Source organism: Platalea leucorodia, assembly GCF_965183815.1.
Source record: "Platalea leucorodia genome assembly, chromosome: 9".
NCBI lineage: Eukaryota > Metazoa > Chordata > Aves > Pelecaniformes > Threskiornithidae > Platalea > Platalea leucorodia.
The window spans coordinates 3,092,372-3,114,401 of NC_138831.1; the positions used below are offsets into that span (position 1 = coordinate 3,092,372).

Below are 22,030 nucleotides of genomic sequence, written 5' to 3' on the forward strand. Positions count from 1 at the left end.
CTGAACTACTGTCTGTGCATGCCAAGATACTAAGTGCTTTTGAAATGCTGCTTAACTCTAGATAATGAGATTGCAGAGACTGCAATTATCCACTGGAGCTGCACAGGCTTGAGTTCACATTGTTTTATTAGGCACATTTCAACTTTATAACACAGATGCAAGGCATGACCCTGCTCTGCAGACCTGAATCAGCTGTCTATTCCACAGAAAGCGCTTTGAACGAGCGGAGATACCTAACGCACTCCAGGGAACAGCAATGCTTTGTCAAGTGCCAGACATGATGTGATCTAAGATCTTTCCCAATTTTTAACTTCTGTAATTCTTATATGTATTATTTTCTGCAGAATCAAGTTTTCCTGGCTTCCACATGAGATCTGATATGAGAAACAAACATTTAACAGATCTATCAGCAGTTCTGTCTATTCACTTGAATCCAACCTGTCATAAATAAAATCAAGCCTAATACTTCCATCAGTGCTTTACACCACCCAAGGATTATGTCTTCTGTCAGACCTTAGAAATGAAGAACAACTGTTCCCTCCCAAAGAACCCAGAAATTACATGATTTGTCTGGTCCCATCCAGGAAGGTTTTATCATCACGTTTGCAAGTGGAGCTTGTATCTGAAACTCCCAACCAACCTGAAACGTTGCTTCACCATTTTCCATTTTTGAACCCCACCAAGAAGTCAGTGTTTTTGCAGTTCATGTATTTAACCACTGGACTTCAGGATCCTTAGGTTGCCAATGACATACTATGCAATGGCTTCAGCCAGCTAGCAAACTATCCACCTTCTTTTCCTCCCACAATCTGAGATTTTAACTTGATGTATCAAGGCAGAATGGTCACCTCTAGGGTCTGAGCTAGACCATGAGAGAAAAAAGAACAAGAAGAAAAGGGAAAAAGGGGGCAGGGGAGAGGAAAGGTCTCCAGCACCTCACTGGATTACTCTGATATCAAAAGATGCCACAAGATAATTCTGTTACCTGATTGAGCAGTTTTTATTTTCTAGTCATTGTATTCACCACCACTCCCCTTTTCCACCACTTATTTAATACACAAAATGATCTTACACTACTTGCAGCAAGAAACCAAGAAATGCCTTTCTCGTCTCTTCAGATGCATGCTTACATATGGGCTTACATGGCTGAGGTAAAACTTATGATACAGTTTCCATGCTATAAGGACTTCCACGCTGATCTACATAGGAACAACTGTACGGTGGTAACCTAGTACCCTACCACCAACAAACAATTGCCCGTGCCTAAGGGGAGACATGCATACGGTAATATCTTCCATGGGATTTGCAGGTGAGGAATTTCTTGAGCCAGAAGTATTGCCTCTTTCTGTTAAGCCCTGCAACTTCAGGAGGCTGAATAATCAGAACTCATGATTCAAAGGGAAAGGTGGAATAGCTACATGCTTACCTCTCAGATCAAGAAAGATGCTGCTATTGACCTAAAAGCTACAGACTAGATTCTCTTCTCAAACCAAAATTGACTTGACTGAAGTAAAGGAGTTAACTCAGAGCATGAAATGAGAATCAGATGTTTTCAGCCTGAAGGTTTTGTTACCATATAATTTTTTTTTTTGCTTAATGACTAACACCGCTTTGCCCTGCTTGTGCTGTTTTGATTCTTCTTCACGTGTCCTTTCACTTGAACTAAGGAGATGAATGATAAACTCCAACTGTTGGTTTTTGAGCAATAAGCTGATGTCATGATTAGATCACAAGCTCTTTGGATAACAAAAAGCCCTTAAATAGAAGATTGCATCATTTAAGGTTTGGCACATACGTGTGTTATAAATACACATGTGCATTCAGAAATACTTCTCTGCTCTTAAAAAAACGTTACATCTCTGCATTCGTTTTGAGCCAATTACCAAATGTTTTACTTTGGTTAGGGGTCAGATAAATGCAGAAAAGGACTTTTAATTGTACATATTATATCTCCCCAGGGATTTAAACAAGCTCTCTGCTGGAAGACACTTCTCAATATACCCCACAGTGCTCCACTGGATGTCTGGCAACCACAGCAAAGTCCTGCTGCCATGGCTGCTCTACTATAATGAAAACATTCAATATAAATGATAAACGTGCGTGTGTCAGAAACCGCTACAGCTGCCCTCCAGAGAGCCCACAACTGAAAACCATCATGCAAAGATGGGAATTCCACAACAGAATCACTTTCTGGAAGCCCCAAGAGGACCATGAAACATCTACCATCACACTTTCCTCTTTCTCCCTGAAAGGACACAAAGGCACAGCAGAGACAACAGCAAGTAAAATGCTTACCGAATTCATAGACTTTTTTACATTTGGTCTCCAAATCGTCTATGAGGTCCTGCAGCCGACACTGCTTGGCCAACCTCTTGCAATCATTCACGTATTCTACGTCGATATCAAGACGACCTGCCAAGGAGAAATGCAGCCAGCTCTTTTAACCCATACCACTTAGGTGTAAAAATGGCAAAATCAGGGATTGAAGACTTGATGGCACAGAAATTCAGTAATTAGACACATCACCTCACTTCTCAGCATCCAGTTACAATTCAGTCCAAGAAGCTAAGACGCGGTACCCCACTGCCCACCACTTCGATGGATCTCAGTCTGGCATCTGATTCACATTCCCACCTTCCAGTGTCTACCCTCACAGCTTCATTCAAGAGGCCAAAGAGCGAACAGGCTTATAAAAAAAGATGTCTAATTCCCTCAGAAAAGAACAAAAGAACAGCACAACAGCAGCATGCGTGACTGCCACCACTGGCTATCTGGCTTAGGGTGAGAAAAGACTTTAGGCTCACAAGCTGGCATCCCAGAATCTTTTACCACCACTGAAAACGTGGTGAGAAACATTTCTGAAAACGCTGGACTGGGGAAGGAGAGCCTTGAAGATGAAGTTAATTTCTGGCACCACCTCCTGGCCTAAAATAGTTCAGCAGTTAGCATGCCTACAATACAACATTTGGCATTTTCATAGAAGGTTTAGGATCAACTTCTGTCCAGAAAAAAAATATTAGAAAGTAGTCATTCGGCACACACTGCTCAGGTCTGCCAGACTGGAAATGTCGTACGTGGGAACCTGGCTTTTCACCAGCTCAGGGGACCGTTAGCCCAGATGACAGATTTACCTTCCTTAAGCTAAAAATACATTCTCCACATCCATCCAACCAATCAAGCCAAGCTGACTTTTTTTTAATTGACTGTATAGTTATTGGCAGGACAACAACTGACAAAAGGTACAAACAGCTTGGAAGAGAGAGGGATTGCTCACATTCTCCCGTTCTGCTAGCAGAGAGGATGTGTTGGCGACTCATGCACCCAAACACGGCTGTTTGCAAGCCTGTGCCACCAAAACAGTGCTACAGCAGAGGCACAGACAGCTGCCCACCAGCCACGAATACATACACTAGACAGCAAGTACTTTACCTGTGTATAGGTACTGCAGAAGAGAGCCAAAGGCTGCTGGATTAATCTAAAATAAAACATGAGAAAGTTACCTTTAGAATTCCCAGGAACTTAATAACAAGCTTGAAACTTGCCTGAATACAAACCTGATCCTGAACAAGTCAAAAAAACCCCCACTTAAACAGCAACTCACACACTGCACCCGATTTCCTTGCTCCTTGTGTAACTAACGTTGCCACTCCACCTGGCTTACACACCTCTTTAAATGTATGAACTGATAGTAATCCGTGTGCCTAGGGGGACAGGACTGGACTAACGGACGTGCTCCAAAGACACGGTTGTAATACAGGGTCCGTAAAATCCAGTCATTCACTGGTTGCAAACATTTCCGACTCTTCTTAATTTGAGAGGAAAGAGAAAGGAGAGACATTAAGCATGTCCTGAGAACCTGGAAGTATGTTTGTCACGAGAGGTTTTGCACAGCCACAATCGAGCTACAGAAACGTACGCCAGAGTACTGCTGATTAATGGATGGAATGCACTTATGGCCTATTTAGTTCTTGCTGCGAAGGTAACAAAAGGGACTCAACTAGTGCCAATTACGGAGGTGATGTCTTCACCACAGACCACCTGGCCACCAGGAATTAGAGAGACTCAACTCATCCCACAGAGGAGTCACGATGCAGCTGGCAGATGGCAACAGCTACCTGCTACTGCAATTAATTAAGATATGTTTGAGCCCACGACAGAGGGAACAAAGGGGAAGTACGCAGTCTACAGCCTTTTGTTATCCAAATAAGATGCTATTTTGCTGCATAAGGTGCCTCCACAAGCCCCTCCCCTTGACCAGGCTCATTCTGAGCTCCAGGAGCTATTCACTGTGGAAGTTAACCCTCAAACTGTCCTTCCTACTCACTTTTCTCACCCAGTTGAAACAGGGAAAGAAAGGAAAGAGCTGGAAGCACAGCCTTGCTCACCAGTGGATGCTTCAACACTATCATGTTCTTTCCCTTCCATTTGGTCTCAAACATTTCCGCAAAGTAGGCGCTGCGAGCACTGAGAATGCAGCGGTGGGCACAGAAGGATTTGCCATGAACAATGAAAACGATGTCGCTTTGGTAACCCTGCTCCAGCAACCTGCGAGGAACAAAGAGAGGGGAAATTCATTGCAGAATGAGAAAGGAGAGAATGGAATAAAGCTAGTGGGGGACATGGGACAATTAGGTCTAAATGAACAAATGCCTCTGGACAACGCAGTCTCTCCCTGCCCAGTTCGAAGGCCAGCACAGGGGCTGGTACTTCACATACTAGCCTGGGATCTCCCACTCCCTCCAATGACTCAAAGAAGTTTCATTAGTGCAAGAGGAAGGCTGGAGAATGAAGCCTTCTGGATTCAGGTGAACCGCTGAACACAGGGAACAGTTTTTAAAGAGGAACTAGTTGCCCCCAAACACATCTCTAAAGGTTAATCCAGCTTTTAAATTGTCAGATGACAAAAAGCCCTACAGAAGCACACACTTTCAAAAAGAATTACCCCACTACAAAGTAAGGTGCAACTTTCCTGCTCTCTGGGCACTGTCAGCACGCACACTTTAACCATGCAGCAAATAGGAGAGGATTTGATGTCACCCATCCTCAGAAGAAGGAAGGATGTTATGGGCATGAAATGCAGGCAATTACCACATCAGCAATGAAGCCTTGTTTATGATTGCATGCCCATACCCTCATTCTTTAAAAGGAAAAAACCCAAGATTGCTACTTCTAGAGTTTACGGCAACCATCACCGGTGTTTCCTAATGTCCATCGCCCCTTGCATGTATATTCTCACAAACATCCCCAAGAGGTCAAATCAGGCAGACATCAGGCATCATACTCCTTCTAGAGAGCAGGACTGGTGCACAGAAAGGTGTGGGGTCACACAAGGAGGTGGTGTCAGAGCAGGGTCTTGAATGCTGATCTCTGTCTCCTGCCACTAGAACATCCTTCCTACTAGCGTCTTGCCCAAAACAAAACAGAAGCAGTTAGGTGTTTATTTTTTGCCCCCTACTGTTTCCCTTTGTTTCAATTTTAACACAAGGTCTGTTTGGAATGAGAAGCGGAAAACAGCACATTTTAGTTTTCATGTGTGCTCAGCTGCATCACCTGAGCCACAAACTCACCAGGGAAGTGATAGATCACCCTCCAAAATTATACTTCCCTGAAAGGCAGAATGTGATTTTACTCAGATAAATGAGTTTCCTTCCTCCCCTCTTTCCCCACAGCTTCAGAAATTAGGACTCTGTAGTCATGGGAAGATATCAGACCTTTCTAGGACTTATTTGCTCTCCAATTTTGAAGATACAGATGCTGAAACCTTGTTCATTTTTTTTTTTTTAAGTCAGTCCAATGGGAACAAAAAAAACCCCCATAATCCACACAAAAAAACAAGTCTGTGTAATAACATCAGAACTACCAGGGTAAAAAAACAGCAAGAAGAAAAGATTGACACTATTCCTCTACTCCTAGAGGAAGTTAGGGTTCTCAAGTTCTAGGCTAAGACTACAAGGTGTGACAGGCAACCTGCAGAAACATCTTAAAATTAACACATTTTAATGAATAAAAAGAAAGAATTGAGCACTGTCCGTGTAAGTCAGTTTGAGGCTTTTCAAGGTGCTCTATCTCAGAAACGAGACAGCTATTACCACTGCTGGAAACCTCAGCTCGCAGGCTATAGCACTTCAGGCCTGAAACTTAATTTCAGTTGACATCTCCTAAATCCCTGATGTGGTTTTAGTGATCTGATTTTGGTTTGACAGTAAAGGATGACAGTCTAATGCTTCTGCATCATAAAGACCAGCTTTCTGTTGGCTCTGGAGTCCGTACCTAAGGCACTGGAGGCTATATTTTAAATGCACACATATCTGGAAGCCATCCCTTAAGGCACAAAGGAACATCCCTTAGGAAGCTCTACATGCCCAGGAATGAGATAGGGTACTGATAGGGCCTTTCAAATCTGCCCTGAACAGAGAGCTTGAATATCCAGGTTAACAGCTAAGGAAGGATGACAGAATGCATTGCACACGGAGCTGCCTCCTCTGCTTACCGCTGTAGGAAGACATCGTAGTAGTCTCTCTTCATGCACTTTGCTGTGATCTGTTTGTACTCCTTCAGCAGGCGTCGGATGGCATCACTCAGAGCTCCATACAAACAACGTTCCCCATCAAAAGTGTTTGCCTCACATTTCGCTCCTGCAAAATGATCACAGGTACAGGCCAGCAGGCAGAGTCACATCTTTCCCCAACAAGTGTCCCCGAATGGTTGCTAAACGCGTATGACTTTTGGCTGGTGACATGTTTCACTGTGATCCCCTACGCTACTGAGCATATTTACAAAAAACTAAGCTCCCCGTACATGTATATAACCTAAAGCTGTTCTCCCACAGCAAAATCCCTTTCTGAAGAAGTCGTGGCTCATTTAAACTGACCCCGGTAATACACCTCTCAGCACGGCTCCAGCAGCATTCTGGGAAGAAGAACCTCACCGTACAAAGAGTACGATTGCTTATTGGACTTTTAACAGCTCCTCCTAAAAAGCATTTCTGCCTTGTGCAAGGCAAGAGATGCCTCTTTACGTTAGACTCTGTTAGAAATTTGGAAGGCACTTACATTTTGCTATTTTAGAATTACACAAGTGGTTGATTAAGATGCTCTGAATGCAGTGGAAGAGACAAATTTTGAGCTCTGACTCTGCACTCCGATTCCTCTGCCAGCACAGAGAACATCACCACTACCTAAGGGAATTTGGGTGGTGGGAACCAAATGGACAGGCACTTTGCCTGGAGAGTTTGTCTTGCTTTGTTTGAGGTTAGTAAAAGCCCTTGCATTTCATCTTTAAGACCTGTTTACAAAGCAAGGCTATCAGAAGAGTACAAGAAAGTTTGACACAGACAGTTCTTCAGATGAAGTACAATTCTTACATCAGCATGCTCCCAACAGCAATGCACCCTCACAAAACATCAGCACTGATTTCAGAAAGTCATGCTGCCTTGAGCCATCACAGAAAGCTTCCCCGTAGCAAATTCAAGCAGCAAATGGCCTGCAAAAGGGACCGCGAAAGTGTGTCCAGGGCTCCCACTGCAGCCCGAGATCGCCAACTGGTTGTAACAGAAGTTTCCACAAGGGACAGCTAGAAGGATATACAATCCCTACGGACCAGTATGGAGAAAGATATTGCACCCATAACCAGGACACTTTTGCTCACCATTGGCTAGAAGATAGCGTACAAGCTCCTCATGTCCACAGAGGCAAGCATAATACCTGACAATAACAAGAGAAAGAAAATTAGAGATACAGTAAGAAGCAAAATTCAGTGTTCGGGCACACAGCAGCATGCAGACCTCAGCACTGAGCCACCCCTGATAAGCTTAGAAGATGACTCCTCATCAGAGTGAGGAATCGCTACCGAATAGCACAGAAGCCTAACCCCAGCAGCAGAGTAAGCAGGGTCTGTTCCCAGCACTCCTAGGCACTCTGTCCTGCAAGGAGATCTCAAGGTGCCAGTCTGGGTTCAGCATCTTCTGTTGCACCACCAGCTGCCAAATCCATCCTCCTTTTAATGGAGGTCATTTCACGGGTACTGAGCAATTCTACTGAAATCTCAGAAACACTCCTTGCTCCTTCTGTTGCCAGTCCGACTGCTGCACGCTACGATAACGAGGGACCGGCACCCACGCTGGAGGTACAGCAAATCCACCCCTCAAAGTCCTACTTAGGATGAGTTTCATTTTCTCTTTCATAATCTATGCCTTTCATGATTCTCTTTTACAAGGACCTCAAATTGTCCTACAAACTAGGAGAATCCTGTAACGTGCATTGCAGCAGGCAAATGTTAGTCTACCTTTACTTTGGGGAGTTATTCCGTACTCTAAATATACTGCAGATGTCTAAATGCACTTTGGAATTGGCATGTGGGGAGGTAAAAAGCTCACGCCACCCTCCTCAGCACCAGCATGGGGATTCCTCACTTCCTACTGCACGTTCACAGCCTTGCCGGTCAGACTGTGATCCCACGGTCACTTTGCATTTCACCAAGCCAAGCCTTCACCTGAAAAGACATGCTAGAATGCCTTAGACTTTGAGGGGGGAAAAAACCTAACAAGGCCAAGAAAGGACTGCTTAATCCAGGTAATTTGGCCACAAAATTAGCCACCCTACTGAGCACTACTACAGCAAGCGTCAGTCAGACGGGCAGACAAAGACATATTTAGCACAGCACCCACAGAGAAGAGAAGCAGAAATACACAGCCAAATCTCTCAAAAAGCAGAACCTGGGACGTTTTGTAACAGCGCTGTTAGCTGCTGATGCAGAGAGAGCAAAAGAGCTCTGAAAGCCTTCCCCTCCCGCCCAGCCAGCGCTCTAGGCTGCAGGACTCACAGAGGTGTACTGTCCCATTTATCACGGACATTAATTTCCACATCTCGCTGTTCAAGAAGGTATCTGGAAGAAAAGGGAGAGCGAAGTTATAACTTCATGCAGCTACTCACTCAGTCACATTCTCCTCTTTCAAAAGATGCAACTTTGAGTTTATACAGTAACTTCCAAAGGTATGACAAGATCTTGCATTCGACTCGGGGAGCTGTCAGCTGTGGCTGAAGGGGCATCAGTCAAATCCTCAACCCAAAGAACGGCATTCTGCAGCTGGCTCGGCAGCTCCCTTCAATCTTAAGTGGTGCACATGGGGAAAGAGGGGAATCAAACCCACCTCCTGCTGACCCCTAACAGGGCAGCAATCACAAAAGAAGCCTGAGGGCTTCAGCAGTACCTTCGCATTCTCCAACAATGCTCACAGCCTGGCTGCTTACAAATAAGTCGCCAAGTTTACAAGGCCAAGGCTGGACGCCCATCCTGCTTGCGGCTTTTCTTGCCACGAGTAACAACATCAGTGTCACTCCAGACTGCTCTTAATTCCTGCCACTTCCTTGTCCTGCACATTTAGGCTATATCAAATGCTGCCAACGCTCCCTCTTTGGCAGCTCTAGAAGCCAGCCTTTGCCTTGCACACAAATCTCCTACACAGCCTGGCTCTTGTTATAGCCTGTCCTCAACTACTGCAACAACCATCTCTCCCAACCACAAGTAAAAGTCCCCTCTCAGCCTTCACAAAGATTCTCAAGGGTTTTTTTTTTTTCTCATCCACCACATCAGTCCCCACTTTCACTCCCTCCATCAGTCTCAAACTTCAGGTTCCCCTGACCACCTTCGAAATCCCAAGCAACTCAGCTCCTTTCTACTCAGCCCCATATGGCTGATTTGTCCCCTCTGCTTTGACAGCATTCCCAGACCGATCATTTCTCCACTATGGCTTCTATGCTTGTCATCTTAAACCTCTGCACAGCCACCTGCACGGCCCTTCCTTCTATAGTGAACCTGCAATTTACTGTTTGCAATGAATTAATCCAGCACAAATACACAACCAATAACAATGTTCCCCAGACCTCATCTATCTGCCTATTCATCCTTCGTTAGCGAGCACCTTGAAAGAGAGAGGCTCCTTCTGATTATCTGGGAAGATCCACACGTTGGGAGCTGAAAGAATCAAGCAGGATCAGGAGGTGAAGAGCGTTCTTAGACTCAGGCCATGAGATGCAGCAGAGGAGTCTGTTGGAAACGCCGGGCTTTTCGATTACAACATCCGTTCACCCTGCAGACAACAACCCCGTCTGCCTCCTGATCTGAAATCGCTGCAGCTAAGCCACGCTGCTTCCATATAAGCAAGGAGAGTTGACCTGAAATTAAGCAGCCCGGCATTTCTCAGAGATACCACCGCAGTCTACAGCACAAGGCAGCTAAATATTTCCACGATGATTACTTTCCAGGGATCTAGCTTCCTACCAACGCAAATACAATTTCCAACAGTAGAAAATGAGCAGCTGCTGAGAAGAGACTTCTGCAAGGACATTTGCCACAGACAGCGTTCATACCAGCCAAGCACGCGATAACCGCCTGACACTCAGGTGCCTGAATTTTAAGAAAACAGGCAGACCTCGCGCAAGCCTAAGAACGCTAGCAAAGGCTCAGCGCACGTCCAGCTCCCTTGGGGGAAGGGCCGGGCGCGTTTGTTTGCAGAGAAAGCAGCTCTCCTTTTCACACCCCAGCTGTCTCCCGGCACCGCCGCTGCCCTGCAGAGGCCCCAGGCTGCCGGAGGCCGCTGCCTGAGCGGCCCGGGGCAGGCCGGGCCGGGCCTCTGGTAACTACGACCCCCGGGGCGGCCGCAAGACCGTAACGCGGCCCGGCCCCGCTTCCCCCGGCTGGTTACAGCGGTTGAAGGCAGCGGCTGAGGCGGGGGGGAGGCCGGGAGCTGCCCCCCGCTCCCCGCCCCGGCCCGGCTCACCGGACGCGGCTCACGTCCCCCTTCTTGCAGCTGGTGAACAGGTCGCTGGTGTCCATGGCCGGGGCAGGCCGCGGGGCGGCGGCGCCGCATTGACGCGGAGAGCGGAGGGAGGCCGCAAGGGGCCGGGCCGGGCCGGGCCGGGGGAAGGGGCCGAGGGGCAGCGGCGGCGGGACGGAAGCGGCGGCGGATGTAAACACGGCGGCGGGAGGGGCGGGGCGGCGGCAGCGGGGCGGCCCCGCCGCCGGCCTGAACTCGAGCCGCCAGGCGCAGCGCCCCCATGCGGGCTGGAGGAGCAAGCACCGCCCGGGGCGGGCCGGGACACGCGTGGGCCGGGGGTGCGGCAGCCCCGGCCACGGGAAAGGGGTGCCGGGGGGGCCTGGTCTGGAACAAGGACGAGGGCCGCTCTGGAACGCTCCTTGGGGGACCTGATCCAGAAGCAGGGCGGGGGGGAGGTTGTCCTGGAGCACACGGAGGGCTCTGGACCACGGGCGTGGGGTCCAGCGCTGGAGCAGGCGTGGGATGGGGGGAGCTGGTGGGGGCACGGGGGTGTGCACGCATGCGAGGGCTCTGCTCGGGGACAGGGGAATGCCCCAGCAGGGAATGGGGGTCCTGGGCTGGTCCTGGGGGACCCCACGGGACCGGACTGTCACCCCACGGGGGGAGCCAGCTTCCCACAGCCCCGGCAGGGCTCAGGGCTGCTGCAGCGCGCTGTGGGGCGCGGGGCGAGGCTGGCCGCTGGCCGCCCCCCGCCCCCGCAGAGGGACCCCAGCCAGCCCCCGTTAACGGGGCGGCAGAGGCGAGTTCAGGCAGAGGCGACCACGCACAGGACTCGGCTCGGGTCAGTGTTCAGACACCCGGGAGGTGCGTTTTATTGCAAAGAAAACAAAACCACAACCCTGTCGCTTCCAGGGCCAGACACGAGTGTTTCTAAGTGTTCTCCGGCAGCAATGCCGAGCAGTGGCCAGGGCTGGCAGACAGCTGAGGTCCAGCAGGAACGAGGGTGCTGAGAAGAGGGGCTGGGAGCCCGGCTGTCAGCAGAGATGAGCCCACGAGGCTCTCGTGAGCCAGCATGGAGGAAGGCGCTTGCTGTCTGTGCTCGAGCTGCCCCAAACCCTCGGCGAAGGGGAGAGGTGCTCCTGCGTGGCTGCGAAGGTGGACGGGAACAGCGGGATCCTGCTGCGATGCTCCAAGGTCACACTGCAATAATCCATACGATGCTGTACCTCCATTTCACACCGCATCCTTTGCCCGGAGGGATCCGTAAGGGGGTATCTTGAACTGTATTCTCAACCTGCATTACACACCCCGCAGCACAGCTACCAGGTCGCTTCTCATTGTTTCTTTACACCCTACGTACCACGAGGTGGTCTGCAGGACGCAAAGTCCCAGCACGGGTTGGCGTCCACATCACAGGCGCTGTTCTAGCCATCTGGGTAACATCTGGGAGTAATCTGCAGCTTGGCCATCCCAGACCGCATCTGGCCACCGTCCCACAGAGATGGAGAGCCACTCTGATCTTGGCCGTGCATCCAGCCAATGCCATCGCCAGCGTTCCCCGGGGCACGGAGCTCCTCACACCGGCGCCTGATGCTCTCTCTGAAGAACCACCTCCATTTCAAGCCAGAGCCTCTGCTTTCTGGCTGTGCTCCCCAGGAGGAGAGGGGGCAAGCGGAGGAGAAAGCAGGGAGATGGAGCCGAGACCCTGTTTTGCTACCCAGGGCCTCTAGACCGGTGACTCCAGGGAATGTCCCATCTCATTGCTTTGCAGACAGAGAAGTCCTCACACAAACCATCCCTTACGTTCCTGCTATGAGCCCCTCTGCTCACAGGCGAGTCCAGCAGCCCCTCGTGAATAAAGCTGGGGACTGTCCTAGGCAAGTCACAGGAAACAAATACCCAGAGCTAAGAGAGGGGGAAAAAAGTCCTTTAGTTTTTTTCCTCTTCACTTTTTATCTCTAAATCCCGGCAGCCACCAGGTGTCAGTGCGATCAAACGTTTGGCAGATGGGACTACGGCAAAGTCCGGGTAGGTCAAAAAGAGTTTTCCAGGAATCGCTTTGTCTCCTGCATCTGCTCTGTCGCCTGGCACACCGCTCTGAGAAGTCCAGCTTTGACAGTTTTTGTTAAAAAGAAGTTTAACTACATTAAGGTGATAGAAAAGCTTCCTGTTACAAATGCTAAGACAAAGTTTCTCTTCCTCTTTAAATCCTCCTTGTGCAGAGCTGGAAACCCAAGCACTGACCAGAGTAAGTGGGCTACCAACAGCCTCTCTACAGTAGTCCCCAGCCCGCGGGTCCCCGGAGATGACCCGTCTCTGCAAGGCTGGCGGGAGAGGGACAACAGTGCAATCGACTTAACAAGATCAGCCTAGTGCAAAAAAATGATACGGAGCAAGAACAAATGGCAAAGGTATAAAAAGTATTACCAGACTAAAGTGAAATGCTATTAACCAGTAGATTCCTGGAGCTAAACCGAGATCATACAGCCAGGTGCACCCTGTCAGAGACAGCACAAAATTGTTGTCAGCCTCGTGACAGCCACCTTTAGACAGTCTCAAGATCGCCTGGATGCTCCAGACACAGAAGAGAGCTCTACAGTTTCTGGAAAACCTTCAGGCCACAAGAAGCCAGAAGAACAAATCAAGAGAACTTGCTAGCTTATTAACAAGCCTGCATAGCCCCCTCGGTTTCTTTAAAGTTTGAAAACTTTACATTAGATCGGCAGGTGCTGAGCCCAGCCAGAAGCGTTGCTTTATCAGCACCTTGTTCTTTCTCTGAATTAGTGAAGCGGACAGAAAACAGGGCAGCGAAGCAGCTCCTAGCAATGAAGTGCAGCAAGGAAGTGTTTTGTGGGTGAACTGATTCACATCTGATTGGTGGCACTATCTCTTTAATAGCCATGGGGCATTAAAAACATATTTAATGAGGATTATTGGACTTATAAACATTTATATGGTGAAACTGCCTAAAGGCCCCGGCCAAGCCAGGCCCCGTTATGCTAAGTGCTATACAAACTCAATTTTTAACTTCATGCTTTAATTTACTCACCAGAACAACAACTTGCATTTAATCCCGTGAGTCCCAAAGTGCCATCAACACAGCCACTGAACGTGTGCAGTTTCACTGCACAGACCCATCAAACTCAGCAGGAGCCATCGTCACGGGGGGGTGGGAGAAGAGCCACAGTGGCAGTCCACGTACACGGACTGTCCCCCACTACCAACTGCTGGGGCAGGAGAGGGGACTCCTCTGAGCATCTCTGCAACCCTACCAACAAGATACAAATGGAGCTGACGGTCACTGTCTCCTACTTAACACGGGGAAAGGTATGGAGGCAGGATAAAAAACACTGAAAACTGGAATCTGGATAGGAAACCAAAGGCTATCACCTTTCCTGAATCCCTAATAGACCGATATCAACGTGGTCCTACATCGAGGTGACCTGTGATTCAGTTTGTATGCAAAGCGCTATGCAAAATGAACCAACGGACTCTTGTACCTTGACTATAGGCACTCACATCAGGCAGGAACATGCTAAAAATATCTATACATACAGGGATAGATTTACAGGCTCGGCATCAGGCTGCATATCTGGAGTCTTTCTGTATAAAAGGGTCCCTTAAAGGCCAAACGCGAAGCTGCATCTTGCAGTAAGCACGCACGCAGATCACCGTAACAGAGAGGACAACTGTTGCCTCTGACCGAAGCAAGTCCCTCAATCCCTCGATGACAGAGGAAACAAATGTTCTGGGATTTCAGGCTTGGCAGTAGTTCTGAGTCTCGGTTTAAGCAGGGCTCAGAGAACAATTATGCATATTCACGTGCCTTTTATCACACCTCTTCAGGGAGCTGGAGCCTCAAAGTTGCCTGAGGCATGCCTGAGATACGTTCATTGGGGAACTCGTATCTGACTCTCATCTGAACTGGTTTTTACGCTTGCTTCAGTGCAGTGATTTTAAAGATGTTACCCCGATTTACACCTATGGGACATAAACACTTCCCCCCACTCGGGGCAGGATGCTGAAAAGGAAATAAAAGGACGAGAAAATTATGTTTCTGAGTTTTTACTTTTCTCCCTGTTTAAAAAGTCTCACATAGTCTTTACATTTACCTCAAAAAGACCAACTGAAACCAAACTATCCTGGAAAACAGGAGTGGGGAAGGCCTGCCAGTCTAAAACTGAGACTTAAGGGATACTTTGCTGCTGATTTCACAGGCTGTTGTGCGAAAGAGGTGGGTAAATGTCCTTTTTGAGCAACTCTCCAACCTAAAGCAAATTTCCAGCTAAGATGCTGCACCATGGCACTGAATTCTCTGCAATGGGTCAAGCAAGGGTAAAGTGCTCACACTTTGCAAACTCGGCTTGGAGCTGTGGAGCTGAAAAAGGGAGTGGAGCTGTTTGTGGTGTGAGGGGGGAAATGAGATGACAGAGGGATGTCTTCCCCAGATGTAAACATCAGCCCATCTAATTAGCAGCTGAATGCTAGAGCATGTAAAAAAAAAAAAAACAAACCTCTTTTCACACCTGGAACACAAACTCTGCCCAGGACACTGAGTCTTGGCTCCCCTCCATCCAGAATGCACAGGTTTTACTGCACCTGCAGGGACTGGACATGATCTCAAGGTCAGGATCTGGCTGCCGTAGCTCCAGCCGGACTCCCAAAGTGAATTTACTCCCAAAAGCAGGACTCTTGGTGGCAGATGTAGCCCCACTGCCTTGCTTCTCAAGACCAGCCACTCTCAGCCACTACCAGAGAGCTACAGTAAGTGCGTTTAAAGGTGATGAAAGCATTGGTGCTACTGATAGGAATACACACAGAGACCTACACACCCACCCCTCCCGCTTCCCTCTGTTCAGTGATCCTCCTGGCTCTAAGCCTCAGACGCAGGCTCAGGAATTCTATCGGGAAAACTTGCCCAAAGACTTGACCTGTCCCAAGCCTTTAAGAAGTTCCTAGAAGCCACCTGATCCCATGGTCCATCAGTCAAGACAGGAGAGAGACAAATGCATTTAAGGGGGTGGTTCCCTCCCTTCTTTTTCTAAAGATGCGTGTCTTCCTCAAACACATCCACATCCTCGCTCGCCTGCTTATTGATCAGGACATCCCAGCTGTCGGGGCCATTGATGGTGTTTCCACCGTTCACGCTTGGCTTCTTCTCCTGCATTTCCGACTGGCTGTCACTGGCCACATCCAAGGTGGGGTTGTCATGGCAGCCGTTCTCAACAAAGCGCAGCTCCTCGCCGTGCGACTGCAAAAAACGGAGACAAAGGAGGACAGGTCTTAATGCTGCTGAGAAGCACAATCAGACCAGGCTATAAGGGTCACCGAGGACTTTGCAGGGTCAGTGGGAAAAGGTAAATTTAATCCTAGCCCAGCCCTTGCAGCGGTAACGAGCTGTCCTGAGCACAGCAAGAGACAGGTTTGCACCTCTCTTATGCCTGAATGGGCTCCCCTGCTGCTCCAGCAATGTATCCAGCTACGTCCAGTAAGTGGACAGGGGAAAACAATCTCCCTCTTAACTTTCCAATCCCCTCCATCCCAAGGGCTAAGAGTCTAGCCACCTTCTCCGCCCATCCAGTGCTCACCATGTTCTTCATCTTGGGCAGGCGTCTCTGCCAGCAGTTGTATATGAGCCCCAATACAATGATGATGGCACAGATGGAGCCGATGATCACCAGTACCACAAAGAGTTTCCCATAATCACTGCGTGTCTGGTTGGGGTGCGACTGGCAGCTTGTGGTGGTCGAGTAGTTCTGGATGCCAATCTGGAAGGAAGGAAGGGGTACACTAAATCCCCTGGCCTGCAGTCAGGTGGGATCGGGTTCAAGCTTTCCAGGGTCCAAGTATGGGACCATCACTGTGGGCAAAGGAACTAAAAGCCAGGGCTGGGGAATCAGGATGCACACTGTCTTACATGACTAGAAGGCACATAACTAAATTAACACCATCTTCCATGAAAGCTGACACGTCAGCAAATGACAGTAGGCACAATCTTATCTTGATCGCCTGCACCAGTATCACACCTATGTGCAAGACAAGGAGGCTTTCATGGGAGAAACTGCCCAAGATTAAGAGTTCCCAAGACAAAGTATGGACCACTGATGGGTGCTGAGGTGGCCATTTGACAGTAAATGTAACCATAATAAATAGGTTTCTGTTAAAGCTCTGGTCCTAAGAGGGAATAGTGGTCTGAGATCTTGAAAGTGGACAGCTGCCTGCTGATGCAAAAAGCTTAGGAACAGCTTCCCTAGAAATGGGCCCCAGTGGCTGTCAGCCAACAAAGCCCAGCATCGGTCCCAGTGACTTGGCAGATTTCAAACAGGTTACATATCAATTCAATAGTAAGTATGACGGGTGTAAGAGAATATCCTCCCTCCTCCTTCCAAGCTTGTGCTAGCGCAAGGTCAGTGCAATGAGTAGTGTTTCATTACTGATAGAGCCGGAGAGTTGGAGGCAGGTAGCGAGGCTGCACGTTAACATAGGGTCACAGTTGCACAAAGAAGTCAAACCTTGCACCAAGACAAATCCTTCTTTTTGAACAGTTCTAGCTGCCGATACTTCAGTCACACAATTTCTACAAGATTGGCTTTTCACACTTTCTCTAGTGTAAGCCAATCAATACAGCACTGAGCACTTAATTTGCTTTGTCTAACTGCACCAGTTTGTTAGGTTAGGAAAAAACCTGAGAGCAGGCAGCCAGCAAGGCAGTGACACAACTCTGCTGCTAAAGTCAACAGAATTACTCCAGTAGTGTAAAAAATCCAAGCCGAATCAGGCCCTCAGTGCCTACATATCCCATAGGCCTAAGGGGCAAAGTCAGAGATCATGGGACTAACTTGCCTTCATCTTTACCCTCCTCCAAGCTGTCCAGGGTTAGAGGGGAACACACGAGGGCTAGAGGCAGCTGGCAATGGAGTATGGCGTCCATCAGCCTGCCCTTGTGTCAGCAGTTGTCTAACGGAGGGAAATGCAGACTCCGGGATTGCAGGACGGTGTGTGAACGCGTCCCATCTGGTACAGGCACCTCTCCCACCTCCTTCAGCAAAGCCTGAGCACCCAACGTATGTAAATCAGCTGTAGGGTGAGCAGGGCCAAATCTGAGGCTCTGCAGCACCCGCATCGCCACAGGCAATAGTGTAGAAGGGATGAGACAGAGTATCCCAACAACATCAATGTGTGAAAAGCAGCCTCACAACCAAGCCACAGAGGCAGGGAGGGAATAACCCACAGTTACTCTCTTAAATGGGAGCAGACATTTGATGGCCTGGCAACTACCAGAGAGGGAAGAAGGGAGTTTGCCAAGCGACTGACTCATCTGTTTGCCTGCTGCGGGTTCAGCACTGAGATATGGTCCCACTTTTCAAGGTGCTTATTTTAATTGTATAGCTAGTCTTAACAAACGGATGCAGACAGACAGGCTCTTACCTCAGCTAAGCTCCTCTTAACATCCCCCAGTGCCGTGAGAACATCTTTTGTAGGGATGACGCCTGTAAAGAAGGAGAGGGAGAGATCAGTGCTGCTCTCAGCTCAGACAGATGGACTCATCACTGTGAAATCCCCAACAGAACGGAGGCAGGGGAACACACATTTTTGTTCATTGGTATGTTATGTTAGGAGGCTGAAAGAGTGCAAGGACCACAACCAAGGGTACCTCCAAATGTTCTTTGAAGGGGGGAAAAAATCCAAGCATGTACTGATAACAGAGGCACCTAGGTGCCCTTCCCACAGCCACAGAAGCTCTCAGGATCTGTCTCTGCTCTGGGACTGAGCAGCAACACCCAAGAAGTCATGGAGGCATGTGCCTATGCTGCCTGATCCAGCCTCCCTGTCCAGCACAACTCGATCCTGAGCTGCAGCACTCAAAATGTTCCCACAGAGCTCCATGCTCACCTATCGCAACCTTTAGCAGATGTGCTTTGCTCTGCAGGACAACCTGGCAAGGCGGTGTGCCTGGCACAACAGCAGAGGCTGCAGGAGCTGTGCTGTAACAGCTCCGTTCCCAGCAGGAGACAGCTTCAGCCAGGGAGCCACCAGCCCACGCTGAGCCACCCCTGCCTGGGACCCTCCTTCCCCAACAGCTCCCAGGGTGCTCTCCAAGCCAGGAGAACAGGAGCAGCCAGGGAGGATTCAGAGGCTGAGGCCCATTTCTCCCTTCACTTGCACAGCAGTAAAAAGAGGAACTGAACAAAAGCTTGATTATTCAGAGCAGAAAATACTTTGGTTCCTGAGGTTTCTAAACTCAGGAGTATCTCCCAGCCTGGCTCTGCTTCTGGAGGTCAGACCTGTTTTCTTCTCCAGGAAGGGGGATGTTCTGTCTCATGACAGCATGAAGGTTTTCCTTTAGAAGACCAAATGCTCACCAAAGCCTTTTCACTGGCACATGCTCCAGCCCAAGGGCTTGAGAGAGATGCATTGATTTAAGGCATTGATACAGCAAATGCCACTTCAATGTTAGCTCTCTTTTCCTATCACTGTGGGGCATTTTAGATTACTGTTGGGTTCTTTTTCCATATAGGCCATAACGTCAACATTAGAGGCCTCCGTCACTAAGCAGGCAGCACAAGCAGTACAGGAAAAGCACCCTCCTGCCAAAAGAGGATTAAAGAGATGGTAAAATGTTCCAGCCCAGCCCACCATTCACTGTCAGCTTTTGTTTCTTTGGGGGTGCAGGGGAGGCACTATCAGGACTGGCCCAGTTCAGACAAGACTTAAGAAGTGTTAATAAGTGAACTAAGAGCAGGCTCTCATGTGCTGCCATTGCAGTGGCCTGCCCATGGAGGGGAGTATATAAGCACTGGGATAAAGCTGATGGATGCTCAAGTGAAGGCAATCCAGGGAGGGAGCAAAGCAGGAGGCAAAGTGCAGTAAGATAGAGCTTCATGCAAGCGGTGAAGGGCAAGCCAGAAGGCAGATGTGAAGAAAAAGGGTCTTATGTCCTCAGTCCTTGTCCATCCCTCAAGTCCAGCTAACACTGGGAACTGGTGGGATTGAAACGGACTGGAGAGCAGAAGCTCCTTCCAACATGGCTGAGCACCTCCACTTGAGAGCCCCTTAAATACACCCCCCATCACAGCAAGGCTCCTTCTCCCAGCACTTACCCTGTTCCCCTGCCAATGTCATTAGCAAGTGCTTGTCGTTCTCATTGGGTTTGCTCAGAGAGATCAGCCAGCGGTCCTGCGGTCCATCCGCCTGTCTGGAGAAGGCATCCTCCACCAGTGCCAACAGCTGGGGACCCCTCTCCAGCCGAAACTCCTCCTGCCACAGGAAAGGGACCTTGGTGAGTGCATGGAGCAAACAGGGCAGATGTAGCACTGCAGGGCTGGCACGGCTGCGTGGCCAAGACCCCTGAACCAGGCATGCCCAAAAGCTGGGAATGCTAAACCTGGTGCAACGCTCTCCTGCGCAACCCCAGTGCCCCAGACTGGACCCACATCCATCTCCTGACACGCCAACCCCTCCTCCTCGGCTCCTGTGGCCACCGTACACCCCACACCACGCCAAGCCCAGCTCCCCCGGCACACAGGGATCCTGAAGCGACATTATCGTGCAAGGCAAGAGGGCAGCAGCCAGGCTCTTCCCCGCAGCCAGCGCTGGGTCAGCGGGTGCCGCTCAGCCTGACGTGCTCCAGCCATCCCCGGGCAGGCTCCTTTGCTGCTTTCTCACTCCTGTGTTTCTATTCTTATCTCCGGTTTCCATGCCAACCTGAAGGCCACATAGATGATTAATAAAATGGAGAGCTCTGGTTGCCATGGCAATTCGAAGCGCTCAGGGCAGGCACAGGCCTGTGCTGAAAATGGCCTAATTGGAAAAGACACCGATGACTGGGGCCTGAATCACAGGGGCCTGCCAGTGCCTCGTCTCATCAGGTTCGGGGTTTCGGCACGGGGAGGCAGGAGGAGCAGCGCCAGGATGCAGCGCCATGCTGCTCAGCTGCGGCTCCGGCTCCCGGCCCCGCTGCCAGCCTGCGGCTCCGTTCTGGGGGATGCGGATGAAGGGGGAGCAGCTTAGCCCAGGAGCAGGAGGAGGGCAGAGGTGAGATGTTTCTAGTGACGGGGAAGGCAGAGGTTGCAGAGCACTGATAAATGCTCCGTGGCGGGGTTCGGGAAGGAGCCCGAACACACGTGAGGCGAGGTGGAGGTCACCTCCTGATGTGTAGCCAGGTACCACTGTTGGGTCAGATCCTGCAGTCCTCACTTGGGCAAAATTCCCAGGTATATTGAGTGGGAGATGTGCCCAGAGAGAGACTGAAGTGACTGCCTTGCCCAGAGCCCATTAGAAAGATAAATGGGCTGCCAGCTTAACCCAGCAATACAGACATCATCTCTGCAGCAGGTAAAAGCCTGGTGCAATGAAGAATATTAAAGCTCAAGGTGCAGCCCTCTGGAAGGGGCTAAGCATCCTCCATGCCCCTCAGCTTTCCAGTGGGACTTGGTACTGCACCAGATCAGGGCATCAAAACACAGGGAGTATGTGAGGAATCCCCATTCACACTAATTTAAGCTACAGCACTCGCAATGCAGGTTCTCCCTCGCAACCCTGGAAATCCAAACACCACAGGGCTCAGATACAGAAACCAGAAAACAAAAGGGACAGATGGTAGGTGAGTTGCCCAAACTGAGCAAATTACCACGGGTAGGAAACAAACTGCATCAGTGGAAAGGAGAAGAGCTTGATTCCAGCTTCAGCCATGCAAAGTGGTAATGGGAGGCAGGGAATGAAGCGATGTTCATGTTAAATATGTATGTTGACAAGTGTCCCTTTGAATAAGGGGGAGGACAGCACAAATCATTCGCTGGGAAATGTGTTTTGAAACATGAAATCAAGTAGAAAAACAGTTCAGTCCTGCCTATCCCAGGGCACTGTCTTCTTTCAGTAAGGCAGAACTGAGGATTCAACAGTAAAGACACAATTTCATCAAGAGACATCTGCTTTTCAGTTCTCGCCCTTCCAGTGGTTTAAACAACACAAATGACCACAGGAAGGAAGCAACTACATATTACAAAATTAACCAGCATTTAAACTCCACAGAGATGGGAGAAAGAGCAATGGGGACTAGGACATAGAGGAAACAGGGCAGCAGGACTCTGGTTTTCAAGGACTGATTTTCTGAGTTGCAACTGTGAACTGTAGCAGAGATACTTAAAACCCTCCAAAGAGCCAACTGGTTTGCTTAAATCAGGAGGAAAGAAACCAACTTTTCATCTACCCTTAAAGCAGTCAGCATGCTTTATTGGGTACAGGAATTCCCGTTTT

At 49.3% G+C, this 22,030-nt stretch overlaps 2 protein-coding genes across 6 annotated transcripts in view; both read right to left on the minus strand.

The window, feature by feature from the left end:
* ABTB1 (ankyrin repeat and BTB domain containing 1) overlaps positions 1–10,975 on the minus strand; it is a 28,521-nt gene extending 17,546 nt beyond the window's left edge. The window contains exons 1-8 of one of the 5 annotated variants that reach the window (XM_082322166.1): positions 10,778–10,974; positions 9,920–10,087; positions 8,821–8,883; positions 7,648–7,703; positions 6,491–6,635; positions 4,386–4,545; positions 3,430–3,475; positions 2,296–2,412 (exon numbers count right to left, since the gene is read on the minus strand). In XM_082322166.1, coding sequence (XP_082178292.1) covers positions 2,296–2,412; positions 3,430–3,475; positions 4,386–4,545; positions 6,491–6,525 — 358 coding nt within the window. In that variant the 5' untranslated portion in view covers positions 6,526–6,635; positions 7,648–7,703; positions 8,821–8,883; positions 9,920–10,087; positions 10,778–10,974. Of the gene's footprint in view, positions 1–2,295; positions 2,413–3,429; positions 3,476–4,385; positions 4,546–6,490; positions 6,636–7,647; positions 7,704–8,820; positions 8,884–9,208; positions 9,897–9,919 lie in introns of those variants that run through there. The other 4 variants (XM_082322165.1, XM_082322162.1, XM_082322164.1 and 1 more) reach the window with 4 other exon arrangements.
* A 4,840-nt stretch (positions 10,976–15,815) lies between these two features.
* The window catches only part of PODXL2 (podocalyxin like 2), a gene marked incomplete at both ends in the record, with an annotated part of 29,643 nt that continues 23,428 nt past the window's right edge, over positions 15,816–22,030 (minus strand). The window contains 4 exons of the mRNA XM_082321516.1: positions 15,816–16,025; positions 16,363–16,542; positions 18,203–18,264; positions 19,876–20,032. Coding sequence (XP_082177642.1) covers positions 15,816–16,025; positions 16,363–16,542; positions 18,203–18,264; positions 19,876–20,032 — 609 coding nt within the window. The remainder of the gene's footprint in view (positions 16,026–16,362; positions 16,543–18,202; positions 18,265–19,875; positions 20,033–22,030) is intronic.